The sequence below is a fragment of the Heterodontus francisci genome, chromosome 36, assembly GCF_036365525.1.
Source record: "Heterodontus francisci isolate sHetFra1 chromosome 36, sHetFra1.hap1, whole genome shotgun sequence".
In the NCBI taxonomy this organism is placed as follows: Eukaryota; Metazoa; Chordata; class Chondrichthyes; order Heterodontiformes; family Heterodontidae; genus Heterodontus; species Heterodontus francisci.
The window spans coordinates 3,088,857-3,104,232 of NC_090406.1; the positions used below are offsets into that span (position 1 = coordinate 3,088,857).

Below are 15,376 nucleotides of genomic sequence, written 5' to 3' on the forward strand. Positions count from 1 at the left end.
CTCCTCACTTCCAGAACTATTACGAAAATCTACTACCTTACACTGGAACAGAATATTATTTAGGAATCCTATCACTTAATAGAACAAACTTTAGACACACGGTTCCCGGAGCTCTCCATCACTGGGGAGTTTTCTTCACCACATGTCTGGGTCTGTTAGAGACTCATTGATAAAGATTGATCACTGTGATTGGTCAATAACTCCATTATCGTATCATGTGACTATCAAATGGGAGAAGGTGAATTTGTTGGGCATCCTATCACAATGTTCCTCAAGCAATTCATTACTGAATATGTTATTACACTATTTTACTGAAGACAACGGGGCAAAAGCGTCTCACCCAGTTATTACTCGAAGCAAAGGATTGAAACTTAGGCAGCTTCTAAAGCAGGTGGCAAATCCGTTCCATCGGAACCCCATCCAGCCCAATATTACTGAGCAGATTATCACTGAAACAGAACATGTTCCAGCAGAATTTCTGCTATGGGTACGTTTAGTAATCGGATCAAATTCCACTGATTTTCAGAAGTGTTTTGTTTCCCACGTGGTCCCCACAAACTAATTTGCATATCACCAAATGAGAAATCTGTAATGAACCAGTGCAATTGGGTAACGCAGTGCAGTTTGATTCAGACCGCTGAACGTGACTGATTTTAAATAACAGAAAATACATCCAGAAACTATACAGAAACATTCTCGATTCACATCGACATACAGTGTCTGCTTCTTGCTAAATTACCACAAATTATATTCAAAAGCTTTTCAAATGTGTCTATTAACAACCTTGCACCAAAAAGACTCAATTTTAAACCCTCCTCAAACTCCCCCAAACAACCACAATTAGCAGAAACCTGCCATGACGATTAATTTGACCTGGGGTGTGGCCAGACCTGTGGGTGGGGCTGGCTTCAAACACAGTGCTTTTTTAAAACATGTAGAATATTCCAGAAACTTGAGTTGTGTTGGACATAAATTGCATTTAAAATTCATTTGAGTTGGTCACAAACATCCCCTCGATGAACTGCTCAAAATTAACCAGCCTATTATATCAAGTTACATTTCCACCAGTCTGGACACTGGATGAGGGACAGGATGGGGCTCCACTGTGATGCCTCCCCTGGCCAAATACCTTGCTGAGACAAACCATCTCGGCTCAACATGAACAGCACAGTGGCGCAGTGGTTAGCACCGCAGCCTCACAGCTCCAGCGACCTGGGTTCAATTCTGGGTACTGCCTGTGTGGAGTTTGCAAGTTCTCCCTGTGTCTGCGTGGGTTTCCTCCGGGTGCTCCGGTTTCCTCCCACACGCCAAAGACTTGCAGGTTGATAGGTAAATTGGCCATTATAAATTGCCCCTAGTATAGGTAGGTGGTAGGGAAATATAGGGACAGGTGGGGATGAGGTAGGAATATGGGATTAGTGTAGGATTAGTATAAATGGGTGGTTGATGGTCAGCACAGACTCGGTGGGCCGAAGGGCCTGTTTCAGTGCTGTATCTCGAAAACTAAAAAAAACTAAAAACTAGCACCTGTGACGGAGTATTAGAAGGCAGATGGTACTCATGGAACCCCACTTGCAGCTTACACAAAACAGGGAAGAAAACAAGAAAACACAAAAGATAATGACATAAATATGCCATTTGAAGCCGGTTATGAACAGAACTGAGTTACACAGTGAGGACAAGACGCTGACCTGCACATTACCAGCTGGGTAGCTTGGCTGGATCTGAACACTCCACTGTCTGCTCCTGGTGTCCACAACACCTCCCAAAGGAGGCTCCTTCCCTGGAACGCTGTTATAATAATTGTGCCCTGACATCTCCTCCTCCTCACCCCAAGCAGACTCCTCACTGCCAGTCATCCTACAATCAACCCAGGGAAGAAATAAACATCAGCTGAGGTAACAAATATTCATCCAAGACTTTACTGCTGTCAGCTTCCAATATCCATACACGACAGTGACTGATGTTCAGAATTACTCTCAATCCCAAACAGTACATTATTCACCAAAATGGTCAGCAGCATAGCCCAGCATGGTGACGGGGTGGGTCTGCGAGTCCCCCACACAGTGATGGGACGGGGGTCTGTGTCTGCGAGTCCCCCACACAGTGATGGGACGGGGGTCTGTGTCTGCGAGTCCCCCACACAGTGATGGGACGGGGGTCTGTGTCTGCGAGTCCCCCACACAGTGATGGGACGGGGGTCTGTGTCTGCGAGTCCCCCACACAGTGATGGGACGGGGGTCTGTGTCTGCGAGTCCCCCACACAGTGATGGGACGGGGGTCTGTGTCTGCGAGTCCCCCACACAGTGATGGGACGGGGGTCTGTGTCTGCGAGTCCCCCACACAGTGATGGGACGGGGGTCTGTGTCTGCGAGTCCCCCACACAGTGATGGGACGGGGGTCTGTGTCTGCGAGTCCCCCACACAGTGACGGCTGATTTGAAGCCTGTTGCTTTGGTCTGTGATTAATTGGAGCCACTCAATGTCCCCAAGTGAAGAGAGAGACTACAGCCACATAATTCCACTGTATACAGGTGCACTCGCTATGTGGCAGCTCAGTAACTCCGCCTCCGAATAGGAATTCTCTGCCTTCCTTTGTTGGAGAAGCAGGAAAATCGAGGAGACAGCTCTGTCCCAGTGAAAAGCTCCCAACCAAGCCAGTCACAAACGTGGGGCAAGGGCATGCAGAGGGTCAGGGTGTACAAGACGTCAAACATCTCATGGAGTACAATAAACATCAAGCTCATTGCCATCTGACCAATCCCCTTCTCACAGCTTTACTGTGATTTATTATCAGAGGAAATGGGAGGCACTTCCAGGTGAGGTCAGAACCCCAGCGAGAGTCAGCATCTTCAGGAGAGGAGGGGACCCGTACCCCAGCGAGAGTCAGCATCTTCAGGAGAGGAGGGGACCCGTACCCCAGTGAGAGTCAGCATCTTCAGGAGAGGAGGGGACCCGTACCCCAGTGAGAGTCAGCCCCTTCAGGAGAGGAGGGGACCCGTACCCCAGTGAGAGTCAGCCCCTTCAGGAGAGGAGGGGACCCGTACCCCAGTGAGAGTCAGCATCTTCAGGAGAGGAGGGGACCCGTACCCCAGTGAGAGTCAGCCCCTTCAGGAGAGGAGGGGACCCGTACCCCAGTGAGAGTCAGCACCTTCAGGAGAGGAGGGGACCCGTACCCCAGTGAGAGTCAGCCCCTTCAGGAGAGGAGGGGACCCGTACCCCAGTGAGAGTCAGCACCTTCAGGAGAGGAGGGGACCCGTACCCCAGTGAGAGTCAGCCCCTTCAGGAGAGGAGGGGACCCGTACCCCAGTGAGAGTCAGCCCCTTCAGGAGAGGAGGGGACCCGTACCCCAGTGAGAGTCAGCCCCTTCAGGAGAGGAGGGGACCCGTACCCCAGTGAGAGTCAACACCTTCAGGAGAGGAGGGGACCTGTACCCCAGTGAGAGTCAACACCTTCAGGAGAGGAGGGGACCTGTACCCCAGTGAGAGTCAGAACCTTCAGAAGAGGAGGGGACCCGTACCCCAGTGAGAGTCAGCACCTTCAGGAGAGGAGGGGACCCGTACCCCAGTGAGAGTCAGCACCTTCAGGAGAGGAGGGGACCCGTACCCCAGTGAGAGTCAGCACCTTCAGGAGAGGAGGGGACCCATACCCCAGTGAGAGTCAGCACCTTCAGGAGAGGAGGGGACCCGCACCCCAGTGAGAGTCAGTGGGAATTAGGGCAAAACTGGGAGTATGATTCTAATGGTCAGGTTCAGTCTGCAGGGTGGGTATTGTTAATGGTGCCGCTGCTCAGGACAGTTTCACACAAACGTTCGGTGACCTCACCTGTCGAGTGGAGCGACCACTTTCGGGGGGCTATGGAGATACTGTTTGAACCTCAGTTCGAAGGCCTGTCCAATCGTGCTGATGACTGTCTGTGCTAAACCCTCACAGCACTCGAGAATATGGCAGGCTGTGGCACATTAACAGGAGGATCCATTAGTCTAAGTGTATCACATCATCTCCGTAAATATCCACAATGACACACAATCATAGGAGAGTTTATTAAATCGCCCGCACATTCTGTGCTTCTTATGTCCCACTTCCTGTTGTTTAACTTTTTAGGTCAATGTTTAGCTTTGAAACTGAGAAAGTATCAGTGTGTAGTCACTGGTGTTGCTGTGGTACATCCCATTGTGTCTCCCAGCTCCTCCTCCTTCATTCCCTGCCTCATTGCTATCTCCTCCTGACTCTACTCAACTCATTCAAAACATCACTACATGAGGCGCTTCCCCTCCGCAACCCCTCAACCTCCTCGGCAAGCCCCTCAACCTCCTCCGCAAACCCCTCAACCCCCTCCGCAAACCCCTCAACCCCCTCCGCAAACCCCTCAACCTCCTCCGCAAACCCTTCAACCTCCTCCGCAAACCCTTCAACCTCCTCCGCAAACCCTTCAACCCCCTCCGCAAACCCCTCAACCCCTTCCGCAACCCCTCAACCCCCTCCGCAAACCCCTCAACCCCCACCGCAACCCCTCAACCCCCTCCGCAAACCCCTCAACCCCCTCCGCAAACCCCTCAACCCCCTCCGCAAACCCTGCAAACCCCTCCGCTAACCCCTCAACCTCCTCCGCAACCCCTCAACCCCCTCCGCAAACCCTGCAAACCCCTCCGCAACCCATCAACCCCCTCCGCAGACCCCTCAACTCCCTCCGCAAACCCCTCAACTCCCTCCGCAAACCCCTCAACCCCCTCCGCAAACCCTCAACCCCCTCCGCAAATCCCTCAACCCCCTCCACAATCCACTTCCCACTCCTCAAACCTCCTCCAACCTCCCCAACTGCCTCCACAATCCCCCTCCTCCAGATGAAGTTAGATTTGATATTCCCGCTGCCCTCTTTGAATGTTCAGTCCATCTGTCTGAAACTGTTTCCTGGTTTGGAAGCCACAGAATGTGGAAGAGATGAGCCTGAAATTGACACCATGTGATAGTGTTACATGTGAAATGAATTTCTCCACATGCCCAGATCACAGTGTATTTCCCACGTTGATGTTTGGGATGGCGCTCCAGTCTATCCAGATAGGCCCCGATTAATACAACATCATTCATGTGTCCCAGCTCCCACCCAGTCCCGTTGACCCGTCACCCCTTGTGTTCACTGACCTACACTGACTCCCGGTCCGGCAACACCTCGATTTTAAAATTCTCATCCTTCTTTTCAAATCCCTCCATGACCTTCCCCCTCCAAACCCCCTCCCTATCTCTGTAACCTCCTCCAGCCGCTACAAACCTCCGAGATCTCTGCGCTCCTTCAATTCCGGCCTCTTGCGCATCCCCGATTCCCATCGCTCCACCATTGGTGGCCGAGCCTTCAGCTGCCTGGGCCCTAAACTCTGGAATTCCCTGCCTCTCCGCCTCTCTCTCCTCTTTTAGGTCGCTCCTTAAAATCTACCTCTTTGACTGAGCTTTTGGTTGCCTGTCTTGATATCTCCTTATGTGACTCCATGTTAAATTTTGTTTGATAACACCCCCTGTGAAGCAAGGCCACAGTTGTTGTTGTAAATACTCACCTCTCTGATTTACAGGATCCTTTGCTACATAGGCAACGTAATCTGTGGTATCCTGTACAGGAAGAGATCCAATTAGCAACAGGTTTCTAGCAACACTCAAAATTAGGGAGAGACAACCAACCTGGCTGGCCATTTCAGGGATTGGAATGATGGGAGAATTTGTTAAACATTTCCTGGTTCCGTACTGACACTGAGTGGAGAGAATTCAATCACTCAAACATTTTCTAAAATTCCTTTCTCTGGTATTTTAATGGAGGAACAAACCTGCTTTACAGGTTAACAGGTTACCGAGTTAACAGGTTACCAAGTTAACAGGTTACCGAGTTAACAGGTTACCGAGTTAACACCTCCATTAAAATAACAGTCTGAGGAATTTCATGACGGCACATTAAGTATCCCAGAATAATGTTTATGGAATGGAAGTGTTCTGTAAACTGGGGTGTGGGAGATTGGGTTACAGACTCAGTACTGACTCTCTAGCCCACCCTGGCCATCGCTGTGTGAGTTGATCTCACCCTGTGGAACTGGTTCAGGAATACTCCCACACTGCACATTCTCCAGGGTTGCTGCTCCTGATCTCAATCCAGGGAGAGTGAACACATGGATGTCAGATCAAGATTGAGCAAGATGCCCCAAAATGACCAACTAACCTGGGATCACTGTCAGGAGGAAAGGTCACGTGGAGAAGGAGGGTCACTGAGTGCAGGCAGCAGACTCTCTCTACAGGGAGTAAAGAAAAATCAGAGAGCAGACTCACAGACTCTCTGATAAACACCCAACAACCAGTTACTCAGCACGGTTACACCATAGCCGAGCTCCTGGGGTCTGCCCAATACAATGGGGCCATTTAAAAGGAGTGCTTGGACTTTTCTCTGAAGCAGCTGTAGTGATGAGTAGCCGAGGGGAGATATGAAGACAGAGATAGTGTCAGATCGGGCTGCTCCTTACCGTATCCCCACCTGAAGCAAAGGAGATGGATTGCATGTGATGGTTCGCAATGATCTGTCAATGAAACACAGAAAAGGTTTCACTGAACAGAAAGCTCTCAGCAATACATGAAAAACAAAGGCACTGACACCTGCTTCCCGAGCCTCAGCCCCACAGACACCCAACACAACCTTTATACTGTGCGAGAATTTTCAGCTTTCTGGAGTTGTTCCCTCTGGTACCTGGACATGCACCTGAAGTGCTGTAACCTGCAAGGCTACGGACCAGGTGCTGGAAGGTGCGATTAGATTGGGCGGCTAGTTTTTTCAGCTGGCGCAGACACGATGGACTGAATGGCCTCCTTCTGTGCCATAACCTCTCTCAGGTTCTAAAAACTCAGGTCAACCCTGATCAAAACTGAAAGTCATTCCATTCCTTCCCTTATGTGTGTGTGTATGTGTGTGAGAGAGAGAGAAAGAGAGAGAGACGGTTGTGTGTATGTATTATTCTTAATTCTTTCACAGGATGTGGGCATCGCTGGCCAGGCCAACATTTATTGCCCATCCCTAATTGCCCTTGAGAAGGTGGTGGTGAGCTGCCTTCTTGAACCGCTGCAGTCCATGTGGGGTAGGTACAGCCACAGTGCTGTTAGGGAGGGAGTTCCAGGATTTTGACCCAGCGACAATGAAGGAACGGCGATACAGTTCCAAGTCAGGATGGTGTGTGACTTGGAGGGGAACTTGCAGGTGGTGATGTTCCCATGTATTTTCTGCCCTTGTCCTTCTAGTTGGTAGAGGTCGCGGGTTTGGAAGGTGCTGTCTGAGGAGCCTTGGTACGTTGCTGCAGTGCATCTTGTGGATGGTACACACTGCTGCCACTGTGTGTTGGTGGTGGAGGGAGTGAATGTTTGTGGATGGGTGCCAATCAAGCGGGCTGCTTTGTCCTGTATGGTGTCGAGCCTCTTGAGTGTTGTTGGGGAGTCAGGAGGTGAGTTACTCGCCGCAGGATTCCTAGCCTCTGACCTGGTCTTGTAGCCACAGTATTTATAAGGCTACTCCATTTCAGTTTCTGGTCAATGGTAATCCCCCAGAATGTTGACAGCGATGGTAATGCTATTGAACATCAAGGGGAGATGGTTAGATTCTCTCTTGTTGGAGATGGTCATTGCCTGGCACTAGTGTGGCATGAATGTTACTTGCCACTTATCAGCCCAAGCCTGGATATTATCCAGGTCTTGCTGCATGTGGACACGGACTGCTTCAGTATCTGAGAATGGTGCTGAACATTGTGCAATCATCAATGAACATCCCATTTCTGACCTTATGATTGAAGGAAGGTCATTGATGAAGCAGCTGAAGATGGTTGGGCCGAGGACACTACCCTGAGGAACTCCTGCAGTGATGTCCTGGGACTGAGATCATTGACCTCCAACAACCACAACTATCTTCCTTTGCACTCAGTATGACTCCAACCAGCAGAGAGTTTTCCCCCTGATTCAGATTGACTCCAGTTTTGCTCGGGATCCTTGATGCCATACTCGGTCAAATGCTGCCTTGATGTCAAGGGCAGTCACTCTCACCTCACCTCTTGAGTTCAGCTCTTTTGTCCATGTTTGAACCAAGGCTGTAATGAGGTCAGGAGCTGAGTGGCCCTGGCAGAACCCAAACTGAGCGTCACTGAGCAGGTTATTGCGAAACAAATGCCGCTTGATTGCACTGTTGATGACACCTTCCATCACTTTACTGATAGAGAGTAGACTGATGGGATGGTAATTGACCGGGTTGAACTTGTCCTGCTTTTTGTGTACAGGACATACCTGGGCTATTTTCCACATTGCAGGGTAGATGCCAGTGTTGTAGCTGTACTGGAACAGCTTGGCTAGGGGCGCAGCAAGATCTGGAGCACAGGTCTTCAGTACTATTACCGGAATATTGTCAGGGCCCATAGCCTTTGCAGTATCCAGTGCCTTCAGTCGTTTCTTGATATCACGTGGAGTGAATCGGATTGGCTGAAGTCTGGCATCTGTGATGCTGGGGAATTCAGGAGGAGGCTGAGATGGATCATCAACTCGGCACTTCTGGCTGAAGATGGATGCAAATACTTCAGCCTTATCTTTCGCACTGATGTGTTGGGCTCCCCCATCATTGAGGATGGAGATATTTGTGGAGCCTCCTCCTCCTGTTAGTTGTTTAATTGTCCACCGCCATTCACAGCTGGATGTGGCAGGACTGCAGAGCTTAGATCTGATCCGTTGGTTGTGGGATTGCTTTGCTCTGTCTACGGGGAATGTGTGTGCAAGGGGGTGGTGTGTGTGTGTGTGAGGAGGGAGTGAGCAAGTGTCTGTGTGTGAGTGAGTGAATGTGAGTGAGAGGAGTGAGTGAATGTGTGTGTGTGTGTGTGTGAGGACTGAGTGTGTGTGTGTGAGGAGTGAGTGTTTGTGTGTGTGAGGAGTGAGTGTGTGTGAGTGTGAGGAGTGAGTGTGTGTGAGTGTGAGGAGTGAGTGTGTGTGTGTGTGAGGAGTGAGTGTTTGTGTGTGTGAGGAGTGAGTGTTTGTGTGTGTGAGGAGTGAGTGAGTGTGTGTGTGAGGAGTGAGTGTGTGTGAGTGAGAGGAGTGAGTGTGTGTGAGTGAGAGGAGTGAGTGTGTGTGAGTGAGAGGAGTGAGTGTGTGTGAGTGAGTGAGTGAGTGTGTGAGGAGTGAGTGTGTGTGTGTGTGAGAGGACTGAGTGTGTGTGAGAGGACTGAGTGTGTGTGTGTGTGTGTGTGTGTGTGTGAGGAGTGAGTGTTTGTGTGTGCGAGGAGTGAGTGAGTGTGTGTGTGTGTGTGAGGAGTGAGTGTTTGTGTGTGCGAGGAGTGAGTGTGTGTGTGTGTGTGTGTGTGCGAGGAGTGAGTGTGTGTGTGTGTGCGAGGAGTGAGTGTGTGTGTGTGTGTGTGTGTGTGTGTGTGTGAGGAGTGTGTGTGTGTGAGGAGTGAGTGTTTGTGTGTGCGAGGAGTGAGTGTGTGTGTGTGTGTGTGTGTGTGTGTGGAGTGAGTGTGTGGAGTGAGTGTGTGGAGTGAGTGTGTGGAGTGAGTGTGTGGAGTGAGTGTGTGGAGTGAGTGTGTGTGTGTGTGAGGAGTGAGTGTGTGTGTGTGTGAGGAGTGAGTGTGTGTGAGTGAGAGGAGTGAGTGTGTGTGAGTGAGAGGAGTGAGTGTGTGTGAGTGAGAGGAGTGAGTGTGTGTGAGTGAGAGGAGTGAGTGTGTGTGAGTGAGAGGAGTGAGTGTGTGAGTGAGAGGAGTGAGTGAGTGTGTGTGGGTGAGAGGAGTGAGTGTGTGTGGGTGAGAGGAGTGGGTGTGTGTGTGGGTGAGAGGAGTGAGTGTGTGTGGGTGAGAGGAGTGAGTGTGTGTGGGTGAGAGGAGTGAGTGTGTGTGGGTGAGAGGACTGAGTGTGTGTGAGTGAGAGGAGTGAGTGTGCGAGTGTGAGGAGTGAGTGTGTGTGAGTAAGAGGAGTGAGTGAGTGTGTGTGAGTAAGAGGAGTGAGTGAGTGTGTGTGTGAGGAGTGAGTGTGTGTGAGTAAGAGGAGTGAGTGTGTGTGAGTAAGAGGAGTGAGTGAGTGTGTGTGTGAGGAGTGAGTGTGTGTGTGTGTGAGAGAGGACTGAGTGTGTGTGAGAGGACTGAGTGTGAGTGTGTGTGTGTGAGGAGTGAGTGTTTGTGTGTGCGAGGAGTGAGTGTGTGTGTGTGTGTGTGAGGAGTGAGTGTGTGTGTGTGAGAGGACTGAGTGTGTGTGTGTGTGAGGAGTGAGTGTTTGTGTGTGTGAGAGGACTGTGTGAGTGTGTGTGTGAGGAGTGAGTGTGTGTGTGAGGACTGAGTGAGTGTGTGTGTGAGGAGTGAGTGAGTGTGTGTGTGAGGAGTGAGTGAGTGTGTGTGTGAGGAGTGAGTGAGTGTGTGTGTGAGGAGTGTGTGTGTGTGTGTGTGTGTGTGTGTGTGTGTGTGTGTGTGTGTGTGTGTGAAGAGTGAGTGTGTGTGTGTGTGTGTGAAGAGTGAGTGTGTGTGAGGAGTGAGTGAGTGTGTGTGTGAGGAGTGAGTGTGTGTGTGTGTGAGGAGTGAGTGTGTGTGTGTGTGTGGAGTGAGTGTGTGTGTGTGTGTGAGGAGTGAGTGTGTGTGTGTGTGTGTGAGGAGTGAGTGTGTGTGTGTGTGAGGAGTGAGTGTGTGTGTGTGTGTGAGGAGTGAGTGTGTGTGTGTGTGAGGAGTGAGTGTGTGTGTGTGTGAGGAGTGAGTGTGTGTGTGAGAGGACTGAGTGTGTGTGTGTGAGGACTGAGTGTGTGTGTGTGAGGACTGAGTGTGTGTGTGTGAGGACTGAGTGTGTGTGTGTGAGGACTGAGTGTGTGTGTGTGTGTGTGTGTGTGTGAGGAGTGAGTGTTTGTGTGTGAGAGGACTGAGTGTGTGTGTGTGAGGAGTGAGTGTGTGTGTGTGTGAGGAGTGAGTGTGTGTGTGTGTGAGGAGTGAGTGTGTGTGTGTGTGAGGAGTGAGTGTGTGTGTGTGTGAGGAGTGAGTGTGTGTGTGTGTGAGGAGTGAGTGTGTGTGTGTGTGAGGAGTGAGTGTGTATGTGTGTGAGGAGTGAGTGTGTGTGTGTGTGAGGAGTGAGTGTGTGTGTGTGTGAGGAGTGAGTGTGTGTGTGTGTGAGGAGTGAGTGTGTGCGTGTGAGAGGAGTGAGTGTTTGCGTGTGTGAGGAGTGAGTGTGTGCGTGTGAGAGGAGTGAGTGTTTGTGTGTGTGAGGAGTGAGTGTTTGTGTGTGTGAGGAGTGAGTGTTTGTGTGTGTGAGGAGTGAGTGTTTGTGTGTGTGAGGAGTGAGTGCTTGTGTGTGTGAGGAGTGAGTGCTTGTGTGTGTGAGGAGTGAGTGCTTGTGTGTGTGAGGAGTGAGTGTGTGAGAGAGAGGAGTGAGTGTGTGAGAGAGAGGAGTGAGTGTGTGTGTGTGTGAGGAGTGAGTGTGTGTGTGAGGATGAGTGTGTGTGTGAGTGAGAGGACTGAGTGTGTGTGTGTGTGTGTGTGTGAGAGGAGTGAGTGTGTGTGTGTGAGAGGAGTGAGTGTGTGAGAGAGAGGAGTGAGTGTGTGAGAGAGAGGAGTGAGTGTGTGAGAGAGAGGAGTGAGTGTGTGAGAGAGAGGAGTGAGTGTGTGTGAGAGGAGTGAGTGTTTGTGTGTGTGAGGAGTGAGTGTTTGTGTGTGAGAGGAGTGAGTGTTTGTGTGTGAGAGGAGTGAGTGTTTGTGTGTGAGAGGAGTGAGTGTTTGTGTGTGTGAGGAGTGAGTGTTTGTGTGTGTGAGGAGTGAGTGTTTGTGTGTGTGAGGAGTGAGTGTTTGTGTGTGTGAGGAGTGAGTGTTTGTGTGTGTGAGGAGTGAGTGTTTGTGTGTGTGAGGAGTGAGTGTTTGTGTGTGTGAGGAGTGAGTGTTTGTGTGTGTGAGGAGTGAGTGTTTGTGTGTGTGAGGAGTGAGTGTTTGTGTGTGTGAGGAGTGAGTGTTTGTGTGTGTGAGGAATGAGTGTTTGTGTGTGTGAGGAATGAGTGTTTGTGTGCGTGAGGAATGAGTGTTTGTGTGTGTGAGAGGAGTGAGTGTGTGAGAGAGAGGAGTGAGTGTGTGTGTGAGAGGAGTGAGTGTGTGTGTGTGTGTGAGGAGCGAGTGTCTGTGTGTGTGAGGAGCGAGTGTCTGTGTGTGTGAGGAGCGAGTGTCTGTGTGTGTGAGGAGCGAGTGTCTGTGTGTGTGAGGAGCGAGTGTCTGTGTGTGTGAGGAGCGAGTGTCTGTGTGTGTGAGGAGCGAGTGTCTGTGTGTGTGAGGAGCGAGTGTCTGTGTGTGTGAGGAGCGAGTGTCTGTGTGTGTGAGGAGCGAGTGTCTGTGTGTGTGAGGAGCGAGTGTCTGTGTGTGTGAGGAGCGAGTGTCTGTGTGTGTGAGGAGCGAGTGTCTGTGTGTGTGAGGAGCGAGTGTCTGTGTGTGTGAGGAGCGAGTGTCTGTGTGTGTGAGGAGCGAGTGTCTGTGTGTGTGAGGAGCGAGTGTCTGTGTGTGTGAGGAGCGAGTGTCTGTGTGTGTGAGGAGCGAGTGTCTGTGTGTGTGAGGAGCGAGTGTCTGTGTGTGTGAGGAGCGAGTGTCTGTGTGTGTGAGGAGCGAGTGTCTGTGTGTGTGAGGAGCGAGTGTCTGTGTGTGTGAGGAGCGAGTGTCTGTGTGTGTGAGGAGCGAGTGTCTGTGTGTGTGAGGAGCGAGTGTCTGTGTGTGTGAGGAGCGAGTGTCTGTGTGTGAGGAGCGAGTGTGTGTGTGTGTGAGGAGTGAGTGAGTGTGTGTGTGAGGAGTGAGTGAGTGTGTGTGTGAGGAGTGAGAGTGTGTGTGTGTGTGAGGAGTGAGTGTGTGTGTGTGAGGAGTGAGTGAGTGAGTGTGAGGAGTGAGTGTTTGTATGTGTGAGGAGTGAGTGTTTGTGTGTGTGAGGAGTGAGTGTTTGTGTGTGTGAGGAGTGAGTGTGAGTGTGTGTGAGGAGTGAGTGTGTGTGTGTGTGTGTGTGTGTGTGTGTGTGTGTGTGTGCGTGAGGAGTGAGTGTCTGTGTGTGTGAGGAATGAGTGTTTGTCTGTGTGAGGAGTGAGTGTGTGTGAGTGAGAGGAGTGAGTGTGAGTGAGAGGAGTGAGTGTGTGAGGAGTGAGCGTGTGTGTGTGTGAGGAGTGAGTGTGTGTGTGTGTGAGGAGTGAGTGTGTGTGTGTGTGAGGAGTGAGTGTGTGTGAGTGAGAGGAGTGAGTGTGAGTGAGTGAGAGGAGTGAGTGTGAGTGAGAGGAGTGAGTGTGTGAGGAGTGAGTGTGTGAGGAGTGAGTGTGTGTGTGTGTGTGTGTGTGAGGAGTGAGTGTGTGTGTGTGTGAGGAGTGAGTGAGTGAGAGAGAGGAGTGAGTGTGTGTGAGAGGAGTGAGTGTGTGTGTGTGAGAGGAGTGAGTGTGTGTGTGTGAGAGGAGTGAGTGTGTGTGTGTGAGAGGAGTGAGTGGGTGTGTGTGAGAGGAGTGAGTGTGTGTGTGTGAGAGGAGTGAGTGTGTGTGAGAGGAGTGAGTGTGTGTGAGAGGAGTGAGTGTGTGTGAGAGGAGTGAGTGTGTGTGTGTGTGAGGAGTGAGTGTTTGTGTGTGTGAGGATTGAGTGTCTGTGTGTGTGAGGAGCGAGTGTCTGTGTGTGTGAGGAGCGAGTGTCTGTGTGTGTGAGGAGCGAGTGTCTGTGTGTGTGAGGAGCGAGTGTCTGTGTGAGGAGCGAGTGTCTGTGTGTGAGGAGCGAGTGTCTGTGTGTGTGAGGAGCGAGTGCCTGTGTGTGTGAGGAGTGAGTGAGTGTGTGTGAGGAGTGAGTGTGTGTGTGTGAGGAGTGAGTGTGTGTGTGTGTGAGGAGTGAGTGTGTGTGTGTGTGTGAGGAGTGAGTGTGTGTGTGTGTGTGTGAGGAGGGAGTGAGTGAGTGAGTGAGTGTGTGAGGAGTGAGTGAGTGAGTGTGAGGAGTGAGTGTTTGTGTGTGTGAGGAGTGAGTGTTTGTGTGTGTGAGCAGTGAGTGTCTGTGTGTGTGAGCAGTGAGTGTCTGTGTGTGTGAGCAGTGAGTGTCTGTGTGTGTGAGGAGTGAGTGTGTGTGAGTGAGAGGAGTGAGTGTGTGTGAGTGAGAGGAGTGAGTGTGAGTGAGAGGAGTGAGTGTGTGAGGAGTGAGTGTGTGTGTGTGTGTGAGGAGTGAGTGAGTGAGAGAGAGGAGTGAGTGTGTGTGAGAGGAGTGAGTGTGTGAGAGAGAGGAGTGAGTGTGTGAGAGAGAGGAGTGAGTGTGTGAGAGAGAGGAGTGAGTGTGTGAGAGAGAGGAGTGAGTGTGTGAGAGAGAGGAGTGAGTGTGTGTGAGAGGAGTGAGTGTGTGTGTGTGCGAGGAGTGAGTGTTTGTGTGTGTGAGGAGCGAGTGTTTGTGTGTGTGAGGAGTGAGTGTTTGTGTGTGTGAGGAGTGAGTGTTTGTGTGTGAGTGAGGGGAGTGAGTGTTTGTGTGTGTGAGGAGTGAGTGTTTGTGTGTGCGAGGAGTGAGTGTTTGTGTGTGTGTGTGTGTGAGGAGTGAGTGTGTGTGTGTGTGTGAGGACTGAGTGAGTGTGTGTGTGTGAGGACTGAGTGAGTGTGTGTGTGTGTGAGGAGTGAATGTGTGTGTGTGTGAGGAGTGAATGTGTGTGTGTGTGAGGAGTGAGTGTGTGTGTGTGTGTGTGTGTGAGGAGTGAGTGAGTGTGTGTGTGTGTGTGTGTGAGGATGAGTGTGTGTGTGAGTGAGAGGACTGAGTGTGTGTGTGTGTGAGTGAGAGGACTGAGTGTGTGTGTGTGTGAGGAGTGAGTGTTTGTGTGTGTGTGTGAGGAGTGAGTGTGTGTGTGTGTGAGGACTGAGTGAGTGTGTGTGTGTGTGAGGAGTGAATGTGTGTGTGTGTGAGGAGTGAATGTGTGTGTGTGTGAGGAGTGAATGTGTGTGTGTGTGAGGAGTGAGTGTGTGTGTGTGTGTGTGTGTGTGAGGATGAGTGTGTGTGTGAGTGAGAGGACTGAGTGTGTGTGTGTGTGAGGAGTGAGTGTTTGTGTGTGCGAGGAGTGAGTTTGTGTGTGTGAGGAGTGAGTGTGTGTGTGAGGAGTGAGTGAGTGTGTGTGAGGAGTGAGTGAGTGTGTATGTGAGGAGTGAGTGTGTGTGTGTGTGAGGAGTGAGTGTGTGTGTGTGAGAGGAGTGAGTGTGTGTGTGTGAGAGGAGTGAGTGTGTGTGTGTGAGAGGAGTGAGTGTGTGTGTGTGTGAGGAGTGAGTGTTTGTGTGTGTGAGGAGTGAGTGTTTGTGTGTGTGAGGAGTGAGTGTGTGTGAGAGGAGTGAGTGTGTGTGTGTGTGAGGAGTGAGTGTGTGTGAGTGAGAGGAGTGAGTGTGTGTGAGAGGAGTGAGTGTGTGTGTG

General features: G+C 51.1%; 1 protein-coding gene across 3 annotated transcripts in view; it reads right to left on the minus strand.

Annotated features, from left to right (window-relative positions):
- LOC137351507 (SHC-transforming protein 2-like) overlaps nucleotides 1–15,376 on the minus strand; it is a 75,782-nt gene that overhangs the window by 34,182 nt on the left and 26,224 nt on the right. For all 3 annotated transcript variants that reach the window (XM_068015971.1, XM_068015972.1, XM_068015970.1), the window contains exons 4-7: nucleotides 6,497–6,550; nucleotides 5,549–5,600; nucleotides 3,825–3,951; nucleotides 1,692–1,860 (exon numbers count right to left, since the gene is read on the minus strand). In XM_068015971.1, the coding sequence (XP_067872072.1) occupies nucleotides 1,692–1,860; nucleotides 3,825–3,951; nucleotides 5,549–5,600; nucleotides 6,497–6,550 (402 nt within the window). The remainder of the gene's footprint in view (nucleotides 1–1,691; nucleotides 1,861–3,824; nucleotides 3,952–5,548; nucleotides 5,601–6,496; nucleotides 6,551–15,376) is intronic.